This window comes from Lucilia cuprina, chromosome X, assembly GCF_022045245.1.
Source record: "Lucilia cuprina isolate Lc7/37 chromosome X, ASM2204524v1, whole genome shotgun sequence".
NCBI lineage: Eukaryota > Metazoa > Arthropoda > Insecta > Diptera > Calliphoridae > Lucilia > Lucilia cuprina.
This window is the reverse complement of record NC_060949.1, coordinates 6527887-6553587: the sequence shown is the minus strand read 5'-3', so window position 1 is coordinate 6553587 and position 25701 is coordinate 6527887. Positions and strand designations below refer to the sequence as shown.

Sequence of the window (25701 nt, the reverse complement as noted above, 5' to 3'; positions counted from 1 at the left end):
CTTTCATTTCGACATAACGAATTTTTAAAAAATTTTTAACAAAAAGTAGTAAAAATAATAAAACTTTATAAATATCGAAAAACTATAAAAATATATATACTTCCAAAAAAGAACATAAAATTTACTTCTTGAGAATGACTTCAGATAATAACAAGTAAGAGTGTTATATTCGTCTATGCCGAATCTTATATACCTACCATCAGACCTCGTTTTACTCGAATAAAACTTACTTATGTCGAATTTTATCTATAAGCGTTAAAGTATTTTTCTGAAGGGAACCCATTATGTAATGGGATAGGGTCAATTATGGGTCGGTCCTCATAAAATTTGGTAGACAGAATTTGGTTCGTATTAAATTTATTTGTGTCGAATTTCATCGATACGTAATTTTATGCCATTAATGAGTGTTGCAGTCATTTTCTAAAGGGCACTTGATATGGGGGGTAGGGTCAATCGTGGACCGATCCTAATAATTTTTTTTAGATAAATTTTAACTCGTATGAAACTTACTTATGTCGAATTTCATCTATATACTACTATTTTTAAGCCAGTAATTAGCATTAAAGTCATTTTCTGAAGGGGACCTTATATGAGAAAGGGTCAATTATGGCCCGATCCTCATAAAATTTTGTATAGTGATTTTGGATTATAAGAAACTTACTTATGTCTAATTTCATAGCTATATTTGCTTGTTAAATTTTAGTTACTTTTATAAAAAAATAGCTATACCCAGTATATTTCTCTCTCTAAAATTAATAAAAATACGATTTTTCATATTTATATTTTACGGCAATTTCTCTAATCAGCAAATGGTGGCTCAGAAATTAGTTTAATTAACCAAAAGACAAATGATTTGTTAACACTGAATTGTATAATTTAAATGTCATAGTTAACACATTAAAACAATGGTAAGGTTTTAGTGAAACGTCTTCTAGAATTGATAATGTAGGAACCCGTTCTGAAAATTTCTTGTATTTAATTCATATGTCCCCTACGTACAACATTTGAATATTCTACTTCCCAGATGTTAAAATTTTAAATTGAATTAATTCCCTATTGCTAGTCCGATTATTTTCCAGCAAATTGTACACGTGGATTTCAGGATTTATACTGAAAATAATTGTTATTTATTCTTTCCCTTTATTTTATTTAGATATTTTTTAACTATTATTACGAGATTAAGTTCACAATTGGTCATAGCTCCCGTACTAGGTTCTGTAAACACTTTTTACTCACTATTAAATAAAGTTTTGCAAAAATAATCCTTTTTATCTTCAAAAATGTTACTGTCAATTTCATTTTCCAATCGGTCCATAATTTGTCATAGCTCTCATACTCTTCAACATACATTAATAATTTTACTTATTACCACTAACGATAACGATATACTAACGATATAGATAGGAAATTTGACTGAAATATTGCTCTTGTTTACAAAAATTTTACTGTAAAAATTTCTTACGATCGGGCCATAAATGATCATATTTCCCATACAAGGTCCCTTCTCAAAAGGCGTTTTCACCGTATTTAACTAGTTGTATTTTCTTAACTCAAATTATAAACAATTAGTGTGCGACAATACTTTTAAATATCCTTAAATATTTTACTCGCTGAAGCATATTAAAATGGTGTTTTGTAATGTTCAATAAATTTTGCATTTGTGACAGATATAAGCTATGAATAGGGAAAAATTATTTTTACAAATATTTCACCAAATAAAAAATTATTATTACAAAAGTAGCTGGTGTAGGGTATTTAAGATTCTGATTTGTTTTCATTTTAGATAATTTTTACATACATATACGAATAATTTTTTTCTTGTATGTTTTGTATTTTACATAAAAAAATTTTTAATAAATATGAACTTTTCATTGAATGAATTGGTGTTTGCTATTTCATAAGGAACTTTTTAGGAACTTTGCAACCCACGTCAATGTGGACGTCACAAAAAAAAGACTAAAAGAAATCACTAAAATAATGAAATTGAGATTTTTTGCTGGGATTTTAGAAAAAATTCATAAAATTTGTATTAATAAACTTCAAATGGGTTAAAAATTCTTCAATAAACTATTGAAAAAAATTTGAATTTTATTGTAACCTCGACCCTTCTTTAAGTCAACAATAAGTTGATTTTTAACAAATTTTTCTCAGATAAGGCTTTTTTCGATAACTTTAGGTTAATAACGAAAACTTTAGACAATTTGGAAATGACAGTCTGTCGACAAAATGATGCCCAAAGTCATTTGATTTGCCTTTTTCTTAAATATAATGCCATAAATTAATAAATCACAAGGCGAATAGACAATAATGTGAAGTCCAAGGCGAATTCAGATAAGGTAGTGGCAGTTCTGCAACAACAACATTTTACATGTATTTTGTTTTTGGATTTGGTTTACGTAGATGTCAAAAACCATAAGTACGACGAATTAATTTGATGAAAAATTTTTGTAAAATGTTTTTATTATAGTAAAAGATAAAGATATTAAAATTTGCGAAGAAAATATATTCTGAATTGAATAATGTTTGTTTCCAACGAAAAATTTAAGTGAGTGCCTTAAGTTAAGTAAAACTTAATTTTTTGTGAAAAATAAACATAAAAATGTACATATTCATAAAAAATATTATATTACGAATGAATGAATATTTGTTGCGAATGGATAATTCTACTCCGGCGAAGTAATTTTCAATATTTGGCCATAATGTTGCAGCCGCCGGACGGGTAAATACCTCATATGCGTTTTGTTATTTAAAGCGTTCTGGAACAGACTTTTTTAATTTAATCTTTTTATCGAGGTGTGTATATATAAAACAATATTGTTTACTTTTTTAACATTTAATAGATTTCGAAATTAAGCCATAACGTAGAAGTCAGCTGCCGCCAGTCGGGTAAATACTTTATATGCGTTTCTTAATATTAGTTGTTCCGGAAGATATTTTTTAGTTAATCACGTTATCTACACAATTTCAATTTAAAATATAAAACAATATTGTGTAATATGTAAACATATAATACATGTTAACATATAATATTTTTCTTAAATAACATATTTGTATACATACCTTGCTATTATTTAAATAATATGATATTTGTTTACGAGATGCTTTGTATTTTCAGATTTTTTACATAAATAATTCAAAATATTAACGAAGTTTTTTTCCGTTTTTGAAATATATAAATGTAAACAATAACAAATCTTGACAGCTACGTAAACAAGGCGAATTAAGAAAAAAATTATCAACTTATTGAATAACACCACCTTATATGAATACGCCTTGGTGAAGTCATTTCATTTTGCGGCGCATTCAGAAAATTTTTTATATATGTATACAGCTTCGGGTTTGAGAGAGAATTTTTTTATATGGAGTTTGACAGCTTCGGGCTAAATTTCCGCAGACAAAAAAAAAAAAAAAAAAAAAACAATCAGCTGTTGAAATGACTTCACCTTATTAGTTTCGCCATGATAAATTGTGTAAATTATATTGATTAGTGTTATACTAATACAAAATATATTTTCAAAGGGTATTCCTGTATGTTTGGAATAGGTAATAGGTTACTTTTTATTTTGAAACTTCAAGTGGGCGAGAAACAACAATCATATTAAAAAATATTAAATCCGTATGTATACGTTAGTGTCAATATGATTATTTAGGACAAAAAGTAGGCGTACTAGTATTAGGGGCCATAACACCTCCAATATCTTAGAAACAATTTTAGTTAGAATTTTAAAACTTTGCACGAATAACTTTAACATCCATGTAAACATTTTTGGAAATAAATTTTACGCTCTGCCGATGTCGGCTTTAAATATATTGGTATTTACTTTTCCATAATATTCAATCCCACGTAAAATGCCCTTTTTGTATTTGTCGAACACATTTTTTTCTTAACTGCTATTTAGGTCATTATAATCAAGCGAGGAATTTTGCAATAACAATTAAAAATATGTGTATAAATGTGAAAAATATATACAAAAAATAATATATATACATGTTTGAAGGAACCACGATCTCGAGAATGACAATAACTATGAAGCCAAAGGAACATTTTAAAATAGTGTATATGTATATTTAATTTCTGAAGTGAAAGTGAGAAATTTTACGAGATCTATTTAAATTATAAACATGTGAGACATAAATGAAAATATAATCTGGCATGGACGTCCACATGATACTCTACACCAATTAAGAAAAACATGAATTTATTTAAATAGTAGCGTTCGTATGTTGAGCGAGGTTTAAAATTTGTCCGATCATCATGTGATGACGTTTTTTTGTGATTTATGGAAGTTAAAGCCAGTTTTTTAAGGATAGGGTGGATATTGTAAAATGGATAATGAGATATGCAATAAAAATGTAGTAATGCAAAAAGAAAAATCTAGTTCTTCGATTCGAAAAGAAAATAGCTAAAAGATATTTTTAATTATTGAATATAAGTATGCATTTGCATAAAAATCCTTTCACTTATTAAAATATATCTGCTTTAGCAATTGTGGAACTGGTATGATCAATCAAAAATGCTTAATTTTACATTACTACAGGTTTTCTTTTAAAAATTCTTTGCAAACATTAACCATTAATATCGAAAAATTTGAGGCATTTGTCGCCGAAACTTATTTAACGCACGAAAAAATAATATAATTTTTCGATATATATTTTTACGCTCTATGTGGAATGGATAAGACCGTTTTGAAATTTTCAAAAACTGTATAAAAGTTATAACCCTAATGTGCATACATACAACATACATATCTATGTATAAATGTATAAATACATATGTATATTCGATTACAATTTTTTTTATGCATTATTTTGAACGTACTTTTGGATCCCATTCAGCATAAGTTAATATTATTTGCCACGACTATGATTTTTAGCATTTCAATTTAATACCAATATTAATCAGAGCAGGAATCCTCAGAAAATAAAAACTTCTATGTAAATTAATGTGTTTTAAGTGGCTATTATATAATATATATATATATATTATATATATATATATATATAATTATATATATATATATATATATATATATATATATATATATATATATATATATATATATATATATATATAATATATATATATATATATATAATATATAATATATATATATATATATATATAATATATATATATATATATATTGTTGTTCAAAATTATGACATTTTATGTGTACAAGACTCCTGGATCAGTATTTTTAAAATTTCATATGAAATAAAAGGTATGTATAAGTTTCACCATTAATGGTATAAAATAAAAAGGACCGGATTTTTAAGTTCTACATACAACATGTTTTGTGGGAAGGAGTCTTTATAACTTTTTAAAGGCTTTATTAAACCGATGAAGTCGCATTACGACTACTATCTATAGTAAGATTTGAAGCCCTTAAACTCAACGACGCTAAAGATAAATTGCTGCGATAAACCGGCCTAGGAGAATTTGAATTGTTGGCTAATAATAAAGAGGTGCTCTCAGCGTTGCTGTGCTGTTGTGGTGGCTGCTGTTTTAATCCGCCGTAAATATTAGTGTTTTCGCTGTAGCATGTTTTAACAATGCTTGCCGAAGGGTTGTTTATCAGAGTCACTTGAGCACTGGATGGATTTGTGTTACTCATTCTCTGCAATGTAAAAAGATCATTATGTGAGTCCATAGTGGCAAGAATACTATCCCTAGCCAAACTGTTTGGATTTAGAGTGCTGCTGGAGTTATTACTGCCATCAATATTGGTGCTACATAAGTGCAAGCGGGAACTTAAAACCTTATTGCATGCCGGACACGCTCTCGGTGCGCCTTTATCTTTACGGCGTATTAATTCTTGTGCACATCTTTAAGAAAAGTTATTGCATGAATATAGTAACATATCAAAGTTATACAAAATCGTTATATACTAACCTGGCATGTAAAATGTGGGCACATGGCAGTGCTTCTAAGGAATCTGGCTCTAGACCAAATACTTCGCCACAAGCGCCACAATTTAAGCCCAGTGCTGAGTCTGTTTGATTAGCCAGACGTATGTGAGTATTGTATTGTTCCTCATCACCTAACGCTCGATATATTAATGCTAGGCGTCTGCGAATTTTTCGCACTAATAACTGCAATAAAGAGTTTGTAAAAAATTTTGTATTTAGCAGGTTTTAAATGACCAATATATATATTTTCACTTAAAGAGTACTTAAATATGATAAGGAAATTGCAAATAATTTATAAATTTTACCTGTTGTTTCTGTCTATAAACTGTATGAACTATAGTACCACTTTAACGGAAACACGACCTCGAGAATGACAAATATAAAGACTAAGAAACAACTTTATATAGTATATATTTAACTTCTGAAAGTGAAAAGCTGGATAGCAATTCGAATAACATTTGGTGAATGCATGTATTTTTGTATAAACTATATTTCTTCAGAATTTTATCGTTCATCTGTTCACTTAAAATCATTACCAAGCTTTTAAGTGAACAGATGAACAGACGCAGAATTGATATTCACCATTGTCCTAAACAGTTTGGCAAAATAGGTTCACCACGTAAAAAGTTATGAGTAAAAATTTCAGACTACCTCGAAAAAATTAAGATTTTTCCTAATTCTTAAGTGCGTTTCTCAGAAACTACAAAAGCTAATTCGATTTGAAATTTGTTAAAAATTTTTTTTATCAGGGATCAATTACGTTGAAAATAATAATAATTGATTCACAATTTCCCATAGCCCCCACACAAAGTTATATATTTTCCCCACACAAAGTTATTATTTTATATGAATCCCTCTATATTTTTTTTTCGGATAGGGCCGTAAGTAGTCATAGCTCCCAAAAAGGGTCCACTTCCGAAAATCACCTAAGCTCATATATTTCTTTGAATAATAAAGCTATCGGAATAAAGTTCGACACAAATATTTGTGTGTACATATAAATCACTCTCCGAAATTTTTTCCGGATAGATTCGTATTATAAAAATCCGTATATAAAATCCACTGCCGATAATCACATAAACGCATATACATATATTATTATTAATTTAAACGCATATTGACAATCTAACTGAATATACATTTTTCTGGATTTAATAAAAATTAATTCCACACATGAATAAAAGTTAGTACCCTCACTATGAAAACAAAACTTTTGTCGAATTATCTAAAAATTGATTGTCAATTGGGTTATAATAAAAAGAATATTGATTTTTAAATGGATTTTAATAAAAAGAAGCTTATTGGTGGAGGGTATTTAATCATTAATTTGGTTTTTTATATATAGATATGGATATTTTAATGCCAGAAGCATTTAGTAGATTTTTAAAATTCAATATATTTAAAAATTTTATTTCCAAAATTATCAACTTCAACAACATTTAATAAATCTGTATAATAGAGAATATGGTCATGGTAGATCTACAATATTCGTTCGTTAGAATCAATCATATTCAATTGATATATGTAACAGTGAGAATAATATAGATTCCATTGTTCTAACATTACTAAATAAACAAATTTTTGGAAAACCTCTAAAAATAATTTCAGATTCAGAAAAACAGATTTCGCAAATGTAATATAAGTACTTTTTATAAGTACAACATTTAATAAATATGTATAATATTCCTGGCATTTCATACTTGTAGAGAATATGGGCATGGTAGATCTAAATATACGTTCGTGAGAATTTATCATATTCAATTGATATATGTAACTGCGAGAATAATATAGATTCAATTGTTCTAACATTACTAAATAAACAAATTTTTGGAAAAACTCTAAAAATAATGTCATTCTACAGATTTCCCAAATGTAATATAAGTACTTTTTATAAAACATGTTGAGCAAGTTTGGTCTTTGTTGGAGATTCAAATATAGATAATTTACAAAGTTTGTTTTCACAAAATTTAAAACCTCTAAAAATAATGTCATTCTACAGATTTCCCAAATGTAATATAAGAACTTTTTATGTTTCTTTTTTTTATAAAACATATTGGGAAAGTTTGGTCTTTGTTGGAGATTCAAATATAGACAATTTACAAAGTTTGCTTTCACAAAATTTAACAAATCTTCAAGCGTGTTAGGACTTAAGGAATTGTCTTGCAGTAGTAAGTCGTTGGATCATGTATATAGTAATATACAGTTTAAAATATATGTTGAATCTGTAGAATTCAGTCATAACGTTCACAATATGGATTGCATCAGATTACACACTTCATTAAAGACTAATGACTTTTATACAATGTTTATGACCAAATAAAGGAAAGTAAGGAAATCCTTCTGATGATACAGAATATATTTTTTCTTCAACTTATATTACTTAGAGAAAAAATCTATAAAGTCATACCATGTGTTAATGGTAATTTCCAAACACTCAGAGTACAAACAGAAAATGCTACAATGGATACGTAAAGATAAAAAACATTTTGTGAGTTCTACTTAAAACGAAAAAAGTTATGGAAGAGTCTGTGAACAATTATTACCATGGCGACTTGCACAATTTTCAACATGATCCAAGAAAGATGTAAAACACAATAATTGTTTTGAAATTTTTAAAGCTATTGCAAATTCCCCAGGCCATTAACGGTGTCTCACAGCAAATAAATTCAAGATGTTTACTAGGATATTAGTTTTTGTCCCTATATGATAACGCAAGCTTTTTGTCAGCTATGGTCAAATAGTTTAAATTTTTCAACGGCCGTTTTAAATCTCCAATTTCAGTTAATTTGAAACTTTTTTCAACTAATTTCAAAATTTTTAGAAGATCTCAAGGGGATTTATGGGCAACAGATAAGTGAATAAAACGGTGAAAAATTAGATTAATAATTATTAATAATAATTCTTAAAGTTGACCTATACTTACAATTTGAACTCTGCGGATTTCGGGAAAATCGCATCTTTGTATCTTTAGAGTATTATATATTACTATATATATTCCAAATTTTATTCAAATCGGACATTCTTAACCCATAACATTTGGAGTTCAAAATATTTCATATCGAAATATTATTTATTTGTTGACCATGTTTAATAAATATGACTTTTATTCTTAGAATGAAGTCCTGTGTTTAAAATAACAGCTATAAAAGTAAAATTAACTTTTTTAAATATATGGAATAAATTTAATTCCGAAATGCAACAAAATCTTAAAAACAATAAATAGTGTTTATATAATGCTCTATATAATTAGAGGAATAACAAAAATAATACAAAAAATTATATATTAGGTATAAAAGCTTATGAAACAATCTTATTTGACCACATAAGGTTTGTGGTTTTTTGTCTATAAATCCCCATGAGATCTTCTAAAAATTTTGAAATTTTTTCAACAAAATTTAAAAAACTTTAATTGAAGATTTGAAACTCCAGTTGAAAAAATCAAATTTTTTTGACCATATCTGTGACCATGTTTGCATTATTTTATAAAGACAAAAACTAATATCGGACTAGAGTAACAAAATGGTGTTTTAGAATATATTCAAAAAAAATCGCTTCGTTTTTTTTTTGGAGCACTCTAATATACATAATATAATTGCATATATATCTCGTATCTCAGATTATCAATTCATTATTATTTATAACTAGCTAATACTCGGTGTGCTTCGCTACCCCAAGCAAATGTAAATATGTACATAATAATCCAAAAAATTATTTATTTAGTTACTAAATTTTTCTTAAAGGTTTATTATAATTTCTCTTGATGAGAATATATTTCATTTCAATTCTAAAATAATACAATAATGATCTGATTTATTTCTTAGTGCTGAAATTTAATACATACTTTTATTCACAAAAAATAATTCTTATTGTAATGCCTTTGGATATACAATATTTTTTGTTTTACCCTCTAGTATAAATAAAAAATCCACTTAACGATTTTGAAATTTCTAAACACAATAGTTTCCCAGATTACCAGATGCCAAGCAAATTATTGCAAATTCGCCAATATCTATCTACGAAAAAATTTTAATTATCTAACAGTTCTGAAGATATACGAAATTTTGTAACTAATTCAATTACCAAGCCCCCATTGAAAGTCCGCCAGTTATTTGTAAATGTTCACATGAATGTTAAAGTTATTCGTATAAAAATTGAATATTCGAGCTCTAATAGTTTCTTAGATATACGATTTTTTCTATTTAATTCATGTGGGAACTTTAACCTCCCCAGATGAAAGTGCGCCATTTTTCCACCAAATTGTTCAGATAAATATTAAAGTAATTTATGCAAAATTTGAATTAGTTCTTTTCCTAGATAAACAATATTTTGTTTTTATACCCTACACCACTATAGTGGGGAGGGTATTATACGTTTGTGCTGATGTTTGTAACATACAAAAATATTGGTCCAATACCCACCTTTAAGTATACCGATCGATTCAGAATCATTTTTTGAGTCGATTAAGACATGTCCGTCCGTCCGTCTGTCCGGCTGGCTGGCTGTCCATGTAAACCTTGTGCGCAAGGTACAGGCCGCAATTTTCAAGATAATTTGATGAAATTTGGACCAAGCATGTTTTTTGGCACAAGGACGAAGCCTATTGAAAATGGTTGAAATTTTTCCATTATTTCACCTAGCCCCCATACAACCGTACCTCCCGATTTGAACTTTTTATGTTATAATTACGTCAAATATTCTGTTATCTCTCTAAAAATTGGCACAAATAAGTTTTATATAAGTATAAATGATACTGCAGATTTTCGTAAGGATCGGCCTATATTTGACCCTAGCCCCCATACAAACCCCCCTTCAAAAAATGACTTAAACGTCTAAAATTGACTTGTAAACATTTGTATCGCAATGAAACTCAACAAAACTAACTGTTATTTAGAAATATATCCTTTTCCCAAATTTACCGAGGATCAGCCCATATTTGACCTATATAAAGCCTCATTTAGAAATTTTAGTTTTTTATCAATAAATGGCTTAAATATTTTGGAATTATGGTAATATTCAACATAAAAGTTTCTTTACAAAAAATAAAAATTTTATAAAAGTAAAAATTGTAAAAATATACTCATGGTGTAGGGTATCATATGGTCGGCCATGCCCGACTATACTTTCCTACTTGTTTATTCATGGGAAATGTCAAGTCCCTGTTAAAAGTTCGCTCGTTATACTCTAAATGTTCAGATAAATTCAGTAAAATTTAAATATTCCAGCTCTAATAATTTTTCAGATATACGATTTTTTCTATTTTATTCATATGGAGGCTCCAAGCCCCTCAGATGAAAGTCCTTTTTTTTAATTGTTGTTTTATTAGTTATATTAGTTTCCCAATTTAGTACCCAATTTAGTATGTATAGTCGGTCTCGCCCGACTATAACTTTTTACTTGTTATTAATACACACGTATTTACCAAAATTAAAAAAAAAAAAGTAAGAGTGCTATATTCGGCTGTGCCGAATCTTATATACCCTTCACCATAGTGTATTTTAAACATAATTGATCTTACAGTCTAGTTAATAAAAACATTAAAAAAATTTGAGTCGATTTAAGCCGAATGTTTCGGCGGCGGCTCAAGCAACTAAATATAGTTCGGCGGCGGCTAAGCTCCGACTCGAAGCCGGTCGACTTCGACCTCTGATTCATTGCTGGTAAACATTGACGAGACGTAGATTTTGTTTATCGTAAAAAAAATTGTTTTAAAAAGCACTTGGAAAAAATTTGTGTTAGTTTTAAATTTCAAACTTACATTATTCGCATAAAAATTATTGTACAATAACTCACAATCTACTCTCATATAATTGAAAACGTTTTAAATACTTTTTTCTATTCATCAAAAAATATATTTGCAAAACAAAAGGGAAAATTATTTTATTTTAACAAAAAATGCAAATCATATTTTTTTGCTGTGTATACTTTGTATGTTTGAATTCCAAACATACAAAAAAATACACAGCTGAATAAAACCAAATACATCTACACACACACGTGTACATCTTTTTCTATGTACAGTGTTTTTGTTGCTTTTTTAACAATTTTTTGATGAAATTTTCAGAGGTTGTCTCGGATTTTTGCTCATATCTCCGTTATTTACCGACCGATTTTGCTGATTTTAAATAGCGATCTTCTCGAAAGCATGTCTAATAGAATTATTGAAGATTCAGACATCGCCGATATCTGGGGTCCTCTAAAAACTGATTTCAACAGACAGACAGACGGACAGACAGACGGACATGGCTTAATCGACTCCGCTATCTATAAGGATCAAGAATATATATACTTTATAGGGTCGGAAAATTATATTATAGAAATTACAAACGGAATGACAAACTTATATATACCCTTCTCACGAAAGTGAAGGGTATAAAAACATAATTAACAAGTAAGAAGTTATAGTCGGGCGAGGCCGACCTGTATACGAATAAAATGAGATTTAGTTTTCATAAAGCATTTAAGTTGAATTGTATCTTGTCTCAGATATACTAAAGGAATTTACTGTTTAATAAAACTGTGGATATTTAAGTAAAATTTTGATGGGGGCTTTTTAGAGGGCCTAGGGTCAAATGAGGCCCTATAATTATAAAGTTCATCGGGGTCATCAAGACTACTACAGAACTTTTTTTGTCGAGATACGAGTATATTAAGCATAATTATGAACTTAAAAGCCCTATTTGGCGGGTTCAGTTCTATGGGGCCTAGGTGAAATAATGGATCGATGTTAACCATTTTCAATAGGCATTGTCGACAGTACCATAAAATATTATGGTGATTATGAGCGTTAAACTATGGACCGATCTACATAAAACTTGATAGAGAGATTTTGGCTACATTGAAACTTATGTGTGTCGAATTTCATCATTATACTCGTATTTTTAAGTCAGTAATGAGCGTTAAAGTAATTTTCTGAAGGGGGCCTTATATGGGGGGTAGAGTCAATTATAGACCGATCCTCAATAAATTTGGTAGGGAGATTTTGGATCATATGAAACTTATTTATTTTGAATTTCATTGCATTACTTACCTATACTTTTGAAACAGATATGCCCATTAAAACTGTTTTTCGGAGGTACACTTGTATGGGGGCTATCCGAAAACGTGGACCAATATTGCCCATTTTCAATACCAAATAAACCTTACCTATGGAGAATATTTGTGGAAAATTCCAATCCTTTCTCTCGTTTCTTTCGGACCCTATCGTGCTTTCAACACGAACGTCTTAGAATTTAATAAGGACCATTAATATATATACTTTTGTGGGTTTATGATGGTCGATGAGTTACAAACGGAATGACAAAATCAATATATCTTTTTTGATGGTGGTTATAATAGACAGAATGTATGGTATAAGGTAGAGATCCATTCCTTTCTGGTCTAATTGGAAGGACGATTTTTAGGAAGCGGATATAAGGGAATAGCTAAATTTTTCAATTTAATTTTTTTATCCAACTATTGTTTCAATGCGTCTCCAATGTTATGCAGCAATACAAAGTAAAAGATATAGAACTATATTCTGAGTTTCTGACAAGTTCTGACCAATTTTGGTATAACACCAAAGTTTACATTGTTTTGTCAGTAACAGAAAACAAAATACTTTAATCTTGTTTTATTTTTTTAACTAAATTAATTATATATTTAAACACTTGGCATTTTCCTCGATCATAATTTGAGTTTTGATAATCATTTGAACAATGTCTTTTCTAAGTTATCATTTATATTGTGTAAACCTTATACATATTATTAATTATGTATTACCGTAACATGCTCGGAAACTAGTGGCCCATACAACCTTAATGATATACCATATACAGATAGACACTTTGCTCACTCTATTGGCCAATTTAATTGTAAAATTATATCTATAATATAATACCTCCATCTCATTTGTGAGGATGGTAAAACAATATTCTAAGTTAAACAATTTTTTAATACTTTTTAGAAAAATTAACTTATATATTTAATATTTTTTTACACTTAAATTTATTTATATAGAAATTTTATTATTTAAATCAATATTCACATAAAATTGTAGGTAATATGTATTTTAAGTGCCATACTATATATAGGCGATCGTACTCTACTCTACTTTCTTGTTTTGTTAAAGGAAATATTTTACATATTCTTTGCATATTTTCCATTTTATAGTGCATATTATAAGCGCATATTTTGAATTTGTAGTACATGAAAATCCTTGCCCTGATTATCAGTCATTGATAAACAATTTGAAACGATTTTTACTCACAACTTGTATAATATTTAAATGATCAGGAAATAATCTATAAAAATCAATATCGATTCTTAATGGTTGCTGAACAGAGGAAGCTGTTGCGATGGCTTGGATCGTGGTTGTTCAGGAGTTGGAGACATTTTTTATGATTTTCTTAAGCTTTCGACTTAATAGATCATACCATTTCATGTCAAAACCTATAATTTTACGGTAAGAGATATACTGAATTACGCTTTTTTAAAAAATATTTGTAAAATCGAAAATATTTATGTATGCTGATATCCAAGGAAACCAAAATATGCAATGCATGTTTTTGGGGCATATAAGTTATTTAAGTTGGCTACACACCATAATATTCCGTAAAACGACATGTAAAAATGTTCAAATAAAATTAAAAATAAGTATGAAAGTATAGTCGGGTGTGGCCGACCATATAATACCCTACACCCTAGTATATTTTTAAAATTTTTGTATTTTTCATAAGGAAACTTTTTTGTGTATTTAATCAATTTATTGATAAAAAAACTAAAATTTCTAAATGAGGCTTTATATAGGCGTATAGCTCAAACATGGGCCGATACTCATTAAAATTGGGAAAAGAATATATTTTTAAATAACAGTTAGTTTTGTTTAGTTTCATTGTGATACAAACGGTTACAAATCAATTTTAGAAGTTAAGAAGGGGGATTGTATGGGTGCTTGGGTCAAATAAAGGCCGATCATTACGAAAATTCGCAAGTGTCTTATACTAATATCCCAAATCAGGAGGTACGGTTGTATGAGGGCTAGGTGAAATAATGGACTGATTTCAACTATTTTTAAAGGCTTTGTCCCTGTGCCAAAAAACATGCTAAGTCGAGATTGCGACATGTACCTTGCTCACAAGGTTTACATGGACAGCCTGCAGGTCAGACGAACTTAATCGATTTAAAAAATGATTCTGAATCGATCGGTATACTTTAAGGTATAGGACTAATATTTATATAATATTTTTGTGTGTTACAAACATCAGCACAAAACGATTCGATTTTTTAGTTTTATTTTTATCTAAACAAAAAAAATATAAACAAATTTTAATAAAAAACAGAAACAAAATGAAAATTTACTTTTATTCTGTGAATTTTTTATATTGAAGTTTCATTTTATTTCAAATCTGATAGTTTAAAAACAAAATATATTTTCTAATTGACTTTTTTTGATAATCATACTAATTATACCCTTCACCTTCGTGAGAAGGGTATATATAAGTTTGTTATTCCGTTTGTAATTTCTATAATATAATTTTCCGACCCTATAAAGTATATATATTCTGGATCCTTATATATAGCGGAATTGATTAAGCCATGTCCGTCTGTCTGTCTGTTGAATTTCAATTTTCTGAAGACTCCAGATATCTTCAATAATTCTATCAGACATGCTTTCGAGAAGTTTCCTATTAAAAATCAGCAAAATCTGTCTATAAATAACTGAGATATGGGTAAAAATCTGAGACTACCTCTGAAAATTTCCTCAACCAATTATAAATAAAAGCATAAAAACAAGGAGATAAAGCAGTAATATGTTGGTAATACAGCTCATATTTGTTTGAGGGTGGTAATACAGTTTAACGGTGGTAGTACAGTACAACGGTTAATATTTCTTTCTGCTACAGTTTACATTTGTTTGTGTGTATGTTATGTGTGACATGTGTGCAGAGATACAAAATAAACAAGTATGAAATTATAGTCGGACATTGCCGACCATATGATACCCTACACCAGTCAGTATGTTAAAATTTTGAATTTTTTTTTAATAAAGCATTTAATTTGTTTTATTGTGGAATATTTTTACTTATTGTTGACAAAAAAGAGAGATTTTCTACAAGAGGGCTCATAGGGGAGAAGGGGTAAATATGGGCTTATCTTTATAAATTTTGGTAGATGAATTTACGTCTACTACAAAGTCATTTATGTAGATTTTAATCGTTTTATAAGTAATTATAAGTTAATTTTGACCATCAAGTCATTTTCTGAAGGGGAGTCTGTATGGGGGCTAGGGTCAAATGAGGCCCGATCACAATAAAAATTAGTATTGTCAATTATTGTTCTATAAAACTAATTTTTGCTAATTTTCGTTGACACTATAAAACATTTAACGTAGTTATGAGCCTAAAGGCCCGATTTGGGGGGTACGGTTGTATGGGGGCTATGGACCGATTTCAACCATTTTCAATAGCGATCGTCCTTGAATCAAAAAAAAGTATGTGCCAAATTTCATCAAATTATCTTGAACAGTGATTGTGAACAGATTTTTGTAGCAAGTCATAAGTTTATGTTCACAATAAAAAAATAAAAAAACAATCAAAACAAACAATGTCAAAAGTAAAATAAAACAAATAATATTAAACTAATTAAAAGGACAAAATAAACCAAATTAATTTCTTTTTATTTAAAATTCTATTATTTCCATTATTCCACATTTTAAACTAATAAACAGTTTTTAATAAAATTTTATTTTTGTTTTGGTAAACAGCTGTTTGTTTGTAATTTCTGTGTTACCACTTTATCGTTTTTATGCCAAAATCGATTGAATTTTTTATTTATATGCTGAAATAAACAATAGACAACACTGAATTTTCTTACGACATTCAAAAAACATATGAATAATTGTCGTAATAGTTGTATAGAAATTTTGCCTAGAAAATACCAACAACGTTGTTATGACTATTGTAGCAGCTGCTGACATACAACGCATACAACGCTACAACATCGATTGTGAATTCAACAATTGAATATTTCATACCATTTTCAGTCTTGTTGAGCTTTTCAATGTTAAAAAAAATCGAAAATTTATTTTTAGAGCATATTTTTAAAATTTTAAGAGCATATTTTGAGGCATATCTATTGATTACCCATACAAGCAGGATTTAATCTTGAAAACTAATTGTGGGCATGACGCGTCTTTAATAGTAGAAATTGAATGGATTAATTTGAAATGAAAAAAGACAAAATGTATAATATTTAAACCCATCATTGTAATGAACCAAAAGTATACAATTTTTATTAACGTCGAGGATGAGTTAGTTATAGTAGGCTATACCACTAAAGCGATCTTCTTGAAATTTTTAGTGTTTGTTCTCCTATATCTGGAAATAACTATAGGCTATTTTTATTTTGAATTTTTTATGGGCAATTTTGAAATCCATATAATTATTTGGTGGACAAATTGGAGAACTAGCATGTTGGAGCCAAAGATCGAAACACTGGTTTTAGTAATTGAAATAATATTTATTTAATAGTAATTAATAGTAATGAGAGACTGATTTTATAAACTTTTAGATAATTAAATTACTACGCTGTTCAAACGCTAAAACAAAAAAGGGAAGATAAAAAGGAATTTACAAAAAAAGGTTGACATGTGTGTGTATGATACAAAAATACGTTTATTACATTATTTCAACAATTTAAACTGTATATTTTCTATTTATTTGCATTTTTTTTGTAACGAAATTTTTTATTTGTCTCCAACTAATGAAAGCAAACAGCTGACCCGATAAAAGTTAGAGATGACACTTATTTATTAGTAATTCTTACGTAATTATACCCTGCACCATTATAACGGGGAGGGTATTATGCATTTGTGCTGATGTGTGTAACACCCAAAATCGGTCTATTACCTCGTCTAGCCCCCATACAACCGTAAAACCCAACCCCTCCCCCCAAATAGGGCCTTTGCATTTATAATTATGTTAAATGTTTTATTACGTCAACAAAACTTGACATAACTTTGTTTTATAGAACTCTCAATAACACAATCAATTTTTTATGATCGGGTGTCATTTGACCTTAGCCCCCATACAAACTCCTACAAATTACTTGAAGGTCTAAATTCACTTATAAACACTAATAACACGATTAAATTCTACATAAATAACTTTAAATAAATGTAAATTCTTCTACCAACATAGATAAAGATAGGCCCATATTTACCCCCACTCCCCTTTGAGCCCTCTTGTATAAAATATATTTTTAATCAAAAATAAGTAAAAATATTCCGGAATAAAGTTAAAAACGAATTAAATGCTTTATTTTTAACAAAATAATCCATATTTTTAACAAAATAATCCATATTTTTAACGTACTGACTGATCATATGGTCGGCCATGCCGGACTATACATTGATACTTGTTCAAACTGAATTACGAAAAGCTTGTGTAAAGCTGAAATTTTGTATAGCAAATCATGTCATTCAGTACGTAATTGGGGGTTAAATGATGAATGAGAGTGTGAATTATGAATAATTGCACGGTGTGAATGGGGTATAAAATATAATGGATTTATTTTATTTCAAGAAAAAACTATCTTTGGAGGCTGTAATTTAGTTTTGCTTACCATTATCTGAAAATGCACTGTATAAGCTAATACAAGGTGAAAGAAAAATAAAATGGCGTTTCTGTAGCAAAAGAAGTAAATTCAATTCAGATTTATTGAATCCAAAAAAAAAATAGTTAAATTTAGCTAAGTTCAATATGGCAATTCTTTGTATTCATAGAACAAAACCAAAATAATTTTAAAGCAAATAAATTTGTTTAATTCACCAGCAGATGGCAAATGTCTTTTAAATGTGTAAAAATAGAAAAGTAAAGAAAATTGTTGTAACTAAAATGTTGCACTCCATGTTATTTCAGTGTAGATAACACCTTTTTCAACAAATTGCTAAAATTTGTATGGAAAAATTCTGATTTTTACATTAAATTTTGAAATAACTCCATCTGTTGGCCGCTTCTGACATTGTGATTTGAAATTTATTTAACCTGGATTAAAACCTTTTTCCTTATATTGAGACCCGTTTGTAGAACTTGCAAAAATATCTATATGATGAACTTTTGAACAACCTACTCACAACTTCTTAAAGCAATCCTGCAATTTCGTATGAACCTTTTCACATTGTATCAGGTCTTGTATCGTGTAAGCCTAAAAGATTATTATTTTTAAGAATAGCTGTACATTTTGAAGATATCGGTTTTTCGGTTAACCGTAAATTGGCCATTTCTTAAAAAACGGTTAACCGAGAACAAACTAACCGGTTATCCGAAGTGTATGGAAATCTTTAAAATGTACTTATATTTAGTTGGAAGAGGAAATATTATAAATAGCTTTATAAGATATTTTCACTTTTTAATATATACCAATATTTACAATAATATATAATAAACCAAACTTATACAGTGATTGATCTCAGTAAAATATGCAAAAGAATATAGTCTACAATCTTTCTTGGTTCTCAAAAGCTCAAAATTTTAAAATTTTTGAGTCTCATTCTGAACAATAAATTCCCTGGGAGTTTGTTCCCTCTCCTATTTATAAAGAATACAAAATGGAAGAAACTCACGGGGAATTATTGTTTTAACATTTCCTAGCTCTTGTTTAAAAATGACATATAAAATTTTGTATTAAAGTTTTTTGAAAAATTTGACACACAATTAAAAAAAAAACCCGTTAACCGAGACATAAAAACGTATAACCAGGTTAACCGATTCACGAACGAGAGGAATATGAAATAAAACTCGGGTTTTCGGTTACACTAAAATTATGAAAGTGAAGATTTGCCCTGGAAAACACCATCATACTGGTGTACAAACAAAATGCACCAAATAGCACTAGCAAGTCATAAAAGGGATGTCCTTTTTATTTGATTTCAAATTCACCATAACTGAAGGCATTCTTAGGAAGTAATTTTTATATTCTTTTTTTTGGAAGTTATTTGGAAATTGTAGTATTAGAATACAACTAATTAATATAAGATAGCTCCAAAAAACTAAGTTCTGAATTTTACCCGGCCCCCATTTAGAATTATTATACCCTTCACCTTCGTGAGAAGGGTATATATAAGTTTGTCATAATTTCTATAATATAATTTTCCGGCCCTATAAAGTACATATATTCTGGATCCTTATAGGTAGCGGAGATGATTAAGCCATGTCCGTCTGTCTGTCTGTCCGTCTGTCTGTCTGTATGTTTGTTGAAATCAGTTTTTAGAAGACCCACGGACTTAGATTTAACTTTATCTGTGTAGCAACGGATGCGGTAATTGCTCTAATGTTACGCTTTACCAAGACATTATTTCTGTGATCAGTGTTTTAAAGTTTACGACATAATTGTTCAATTCACAATCGATGTTGTAGCGTTGTATGTCAGCAGCTGCTACAATAGTCATAACAATGTTGTTGGTATTTTCTATGCAAAAGCTCTATACAACTCTTACGACAATTTTTCATATGTTTTTTCTAATGTCGTAAGAAAGTTCAGTGTTGTCAATTGTTTATTTCAGCATATAAATAAAAAATTCTATCGATTTTGGCATAAAAAACGATAAAGTGGTACACAGAAATTACAAACAAACAGCTGTTTGCCAAAACAAAAATAAAGTTTAAAAACTGTTTATTTGGGGACTTTTTGGTACTTTTTCGTTCTTCAAAAGGTACAAAAGGCTTTAAACACATCATGGTGAAGGGTATATAAGATTCGGCACAGCCGAATATAGAACTCTTACTGGTTTTTTTTTTAGTTTTTGCTAAAAATTTGCCATTTAGTAATACATTTTGCACATTTGTATAAAGGAATCGAAATGTGCACAGAATAAGTATTTCGGAAAGATATAAAACACAAAAAATAGTTGAAAACTTAATTGCAAATTCCCCAGACCATTAACGTATGTTGCAGCACATGAATTCGAAATATGACAAAAAATTTACACAAACTTGTACTTAGCTATGGTCAAAAATATATAATTTTTTCAATGGCCATTTCAAATCTCCAATTTAATTTTTTTTAAACGATCGCACAAGTAGTATGATCTGTCAAACTTTTATGCAGAAGAGTACGGATGGGATCGTCTAAAGGTAATATGTAATGAAACCATCACACATTAAGATAGAATACGGATGGAAAATTTGACAGTCGTATGGCTCTCTTCATTTTTTGAAATGATTCAAAAATCAAGGAGGTCGCATTAGATCAGGGATGTAGTTATATCCTACACCACTTTAGTGGAGAGGGTATATTGGGTTTGAGCTGATGTTTGTAACATACATTTGACCCTAGCCCCATACAAACTCCCCTTCAGAAAATGACTTAAAGTCATAGTCGGGCTACGCCCGACTATAAATTGTCACTTATTTTATGTAAACACATACAAAATATGTAAAACAGCTGTTTCCATGCTTTGTTATTGTTTTATTCCAATCGTGTAAATACAAAAAAATATAAATCATATGACTTTTATTCTTTTTTCATACCCTCCACAACCATCAGTGGTAAGTATATATAAGTTTGTCATTCCGTGTGTAAGACCAAGAAATATTCATCCGAGACCCAACAAAGTATATATTCTGGGTCCTTATGAAATTCTGAGTCGATTTAGCTATGTCCATCCGTCAGTCTGTCTGTGTAAAACACGCTCACAAAAGCAAGCAATAGAAATTAACGAAATTCAGCCAAAATATTCATTATTATCCGATACAGTTTGATATTGAAAATGAGCAAAGTCGGTTCACATCGGGAAAAGTTATGAATCAAAATTTAAAACAACTCCGAAAAAATAAGCATTTTTTACACATTCTGATGTAATTTTCTCGAAAACTATGTAAAATAATTTCATGAAAATCATCATTCGTTTCAAGACCTTGATTCCTGCTGAAAATTGCCAGAATCGGTCCATAATTTCATATACCTCAAAAATGACTATAATATGATTCGGAAATAACTCAAAAACGACCACTTATTTGGCTCTAATAGTTATACTATATAGAGTATTATTCAACTAGAACCCAACCCAAAGAACAATTATAGGGAGGAGGTACGTATGTATGTATGTATGTATGTATGTATGTATGTATGTATTTGGATTATATTTGGAATCTATATGCAGCTAAACAGCTGGACCGCGGACTAGCAGTAGGGGGCGTGGCACCTCCCATATGATTTAAATACAAAAATTCGCTTATCTGGGAATCTGTTAGAGTTAGAATCTTAAAACGAAGAACTTTAACATCCATCTAAAGTGTTTTTTTTATTAACATTGCTTTTAGGGTAGCAAAGTACACTGGGTATAGCTAGTTAACATACATTAATTAATAAATTACACGCATTTATCAATTAACTCCAAAATAAAATTGGTTTAAAGGCCCAACTATAATATGAATAAGCAAGCTTAAGTTAATGACAAAATCGAACGAAAAGTCTCTCAAGTGCTTAAGAAAATCCTAGGAAAGTTTTAGGTGGCTATAATGTACTTACGTGCATTCAAAACATTTTAGCTTCATTTGCACATTTAAATGTCACACGTAATGAAAAATGTACATATTTCATTACATTTTATTGAAAAAAAAATATATATAATTTTCTTGGAAATTTTCATGTTTTTCTTTTTTTATTTGTGTACAATAAACAAACAATTGATTCCGTACTGAATGAGCTTTCAGTATCGCTCTTTGCTTAAACAAATAAAATTTGACGAAACTTAACGAAACTCTCTTAAGTACATTATAGTTTGTCACATACGTTTTATATGTGTTTGCACAGTTGCTTAAGCTGACTTCAGTTTAGGTAAGCATATTATAGTTATGCCTTAATTCAAAAAATTCCAATACAAAAACAAATATGAATATATAGTCGGACATTTCCGACTATATGACACTCTACACCAGTCAGTATATTAAAAAAAGTGGATAATTTTAAATATAAAGCATTTAGTTTGTTCTTTAACCGTATTGTGTAATATTTTTACGTATTATTGACAACGAAAAGAGATTTTCTACAAGAGGGCTCATAGGGGAGTAAGAGTAAATATGGGCCTATTCTTATAAATTTTGGTAGAGGAATTCACGTCTACCTTAAAGTTATTTATGTAGATTTTAATCGTTTTATTAGAAATTATAAGTGAATTTTGACCTTCAAACATTTTCTGAAGGGGAGTTTGTATGGGGGGTCAAATGAGGCCCGATCACTATAGCTTATCATTTATCGTTCTATAAAACTAAGTTTTGCAGATTTCTGCTGACACAATAGAACATTTAACGTAATTATGAGCCTAAAACCCCGATTCGGGGAGTACGGTTGTATGGGGGCTAGGCGAAATTATGGACCGATTTAAACTATTTTCAATAGGGTTTGTCCTTGAATCAAGAAAAGAGTATGTGTCAAATTTCATTAAATTATCTTGTAAATTGCGACCTGTAGCGTGCGCACAAGGTTTACGGACATAGCTAAATCGCCTCAGAATGTGATTCTGAGGCGATTGGTATACTTTAAGATTGGTCTAGAAACAATATTTTTGGGTGTTACAAACATCAGCACAAACGCATAATACCCTCCCCACTATAGTGGTGTAGGGCATAAATATACTTTAATTTAAAAAAACAAGTATGAATTTATAGTCGGACATTGCCGACCATATGATACCCTACACCAGTCAGTATGTAAAAATTTTGATTTTTTTTAAATAAAGCATTTAATTTGTTTTATTGTGGAATATTTTTACTAATTGTTGATAAAAAAGAGAGATTTTCTACAAGAGGGCTCATAGTGGAGAACTGGTAAATATGGGCCTATCTTTATAAATTTTGGTAGATGAATTAACGTCTACTACAAAGTCATTTATGTAGATTTTAATCGTTTTATAAGTAATTATAAGTTAATTTTGACCATCAAGTCATTTTCTGAAGGGGAGTCTGTATGGGGGCTAGGGTCAAATGAGGCCCGATCACAATAAAAATTAGTATTGTCAATTATTGTTCTATAAAACAAATTTTTGCTGATTTTTGTTGACATTATAAAACATTTAACGTACTTATTAGCCTAAAGGCCCGATTCGGGGGGTACGGTTTACATGGACACACAGACAGACGGACGGACAGACGGACATAGCTAAATCGACTCAGAAAGTGATTCTGATGCGATTGGTATACTTTACCAATTGGGTCTAGGACCAATATTTTTGGGTGTTACAAACTTCAGCATAAACGCATAATACCCTCCCCACTATAGTGGAGTAGGGTATAAGTATTATTTTCGCTTCTTTGAAAGTCAATAAAAATCACTTTAGAGAATTAAAACCGTTTTTCTAAAAACAAAACTCGTAAAAAACCTTATACATACATACCTTAGCACCTATGGAACTTGCTACTTCTAGTAGGCGAGTATTGAATTCCAGTGGACGACAATTGCAAATTTTTTGCTGTAGTCGTAAAGCTTCTAAGCATCGTGCTGCACCATCCATGGCTTCCATTTGTGCCATTCTATCACCTAATGATGCTGAGTTGCCCATGGCTTGTTCATATTGACGTAAAGCTCTCTAAAATTTGACAATGAGTATGATATTATTTATATGTATACTAGGAGTTGGAAATGATGCGGGAATTTTCTGTAATTATTTTTGTTATTTTTATTGGAATTTTTTTATAAAACTAATATATTTATTCGAAATATTAAATTTAGAGGAGATATACAATGAAAAAGTGTAAGAACTAAGAAACAAACTAAGAAAATACACTAATTTGCAATTAATTGACGACGGGAGTATGAGGACAACCAACCACAAATACATATAAGAACAAGTAAGAGTGTTATATTCGGCCATGCCGAATCTTATATACCCACCATCAAATCATTCATGTTTATGTAGAATTTTACTGATGTACTTACATTTTTGGGTCAGTAATATGTCTTAAAGTCATTTTCAGAAGGGGACCTTGGTAAGGTCAATTATAAATCCATTTTCGTTAAATTTATGAAAATGATTTTGTTTCCTATAAAACTTTTTTATGTCGAATTTTATTGCTTTATATATATGTTATGAGCAGATATGTTATGAGCAGATATGAGCATACATCTCTTAGCGATAAAGTTATTTTCTGAAGGGGGCATTTTAATAGGGATAGGAGAAAACGTGAACCGGTATTCTTACATTCAATAAGGATCGATCCTTATAAAATTTGATAGGGAGATTTTGGCTGGCACGAAACTTGTGTATGTAGAATTTTGTAGTAATGAGCGTTGAATTCGTTGTCTAAAGGGCACATTATTAGGGGGTAACATAATAATGGACTCATCATATAATAATGGACTCATTTAAGAAAATGATTTTAGTTCCCATAAAACTTTTATATGTCGAATATTATTGTTATATATATGCTTCTTAAGGTAGATATGAGCATTAAAGTCGTTTTCTGAAAGGGACCTTATAGGTGGGATAGGGTCAATTATGTATAGGGTCAATTATCCTTTATAATTCTACAAAGAGATTTATGAGACCATAAAACATGTTTGTGCCGAATTTCACCGCTATTGATGATGCTTCTCTTAGCCAGTTATGAGCGACAAAGTCAATTTCTGAAGGGTACTTTGTATGGGGGGTAGGGTCAATTATGGACCGATCCTTATGAAATTCTATGAAAAGATTTATGTCCCCATAAAACATGTTTGTGCCGAATTACAGCGCTATTGATGCTTTTGTTAGTCAGTTATTGGCGATAATGTCATTTTCTAAAGGAGGCCTTATATGGGGGCTGGTCGAAATCGTGG

The 25701-nt window shown here is 29.5% G+C and overlaps 1 protein-coding gene across 2 annotated transcripts in view; it reads right to left on the bottom strand.

Moving 5' to 3' along the window:
• Positions 1-5149: 5149 nt before the first annotated feature.
• The window catches only part of LOC111689371 (43 kDa receptor-associated protein of the synapse), a 38674-nt gene continuing 18122 nt past the window's right edge, over positions 5150-25701 (bottom strand). For both annotated transcript variants that reach the window (XM_046945350.1, XM_046945359.1), the window contains 3 exons: positions 24281-24472; positions 5894-6093; positions 5150-5826 (listed from right to left, as the gene is read on the bottom strand). In XM_046945350.1, the coding sequence (XP_046801306.1) occupies positions 5334-5826; positions 5894-6093; positions 24281-24472 (885 nt within the window). In that variant the 3' untranslated portion in view covers positions 5150-5333. The remainder of the gene's footprint in view (positions 5827-5893; positions 6094-24280; positions 24473-25701) is intronic.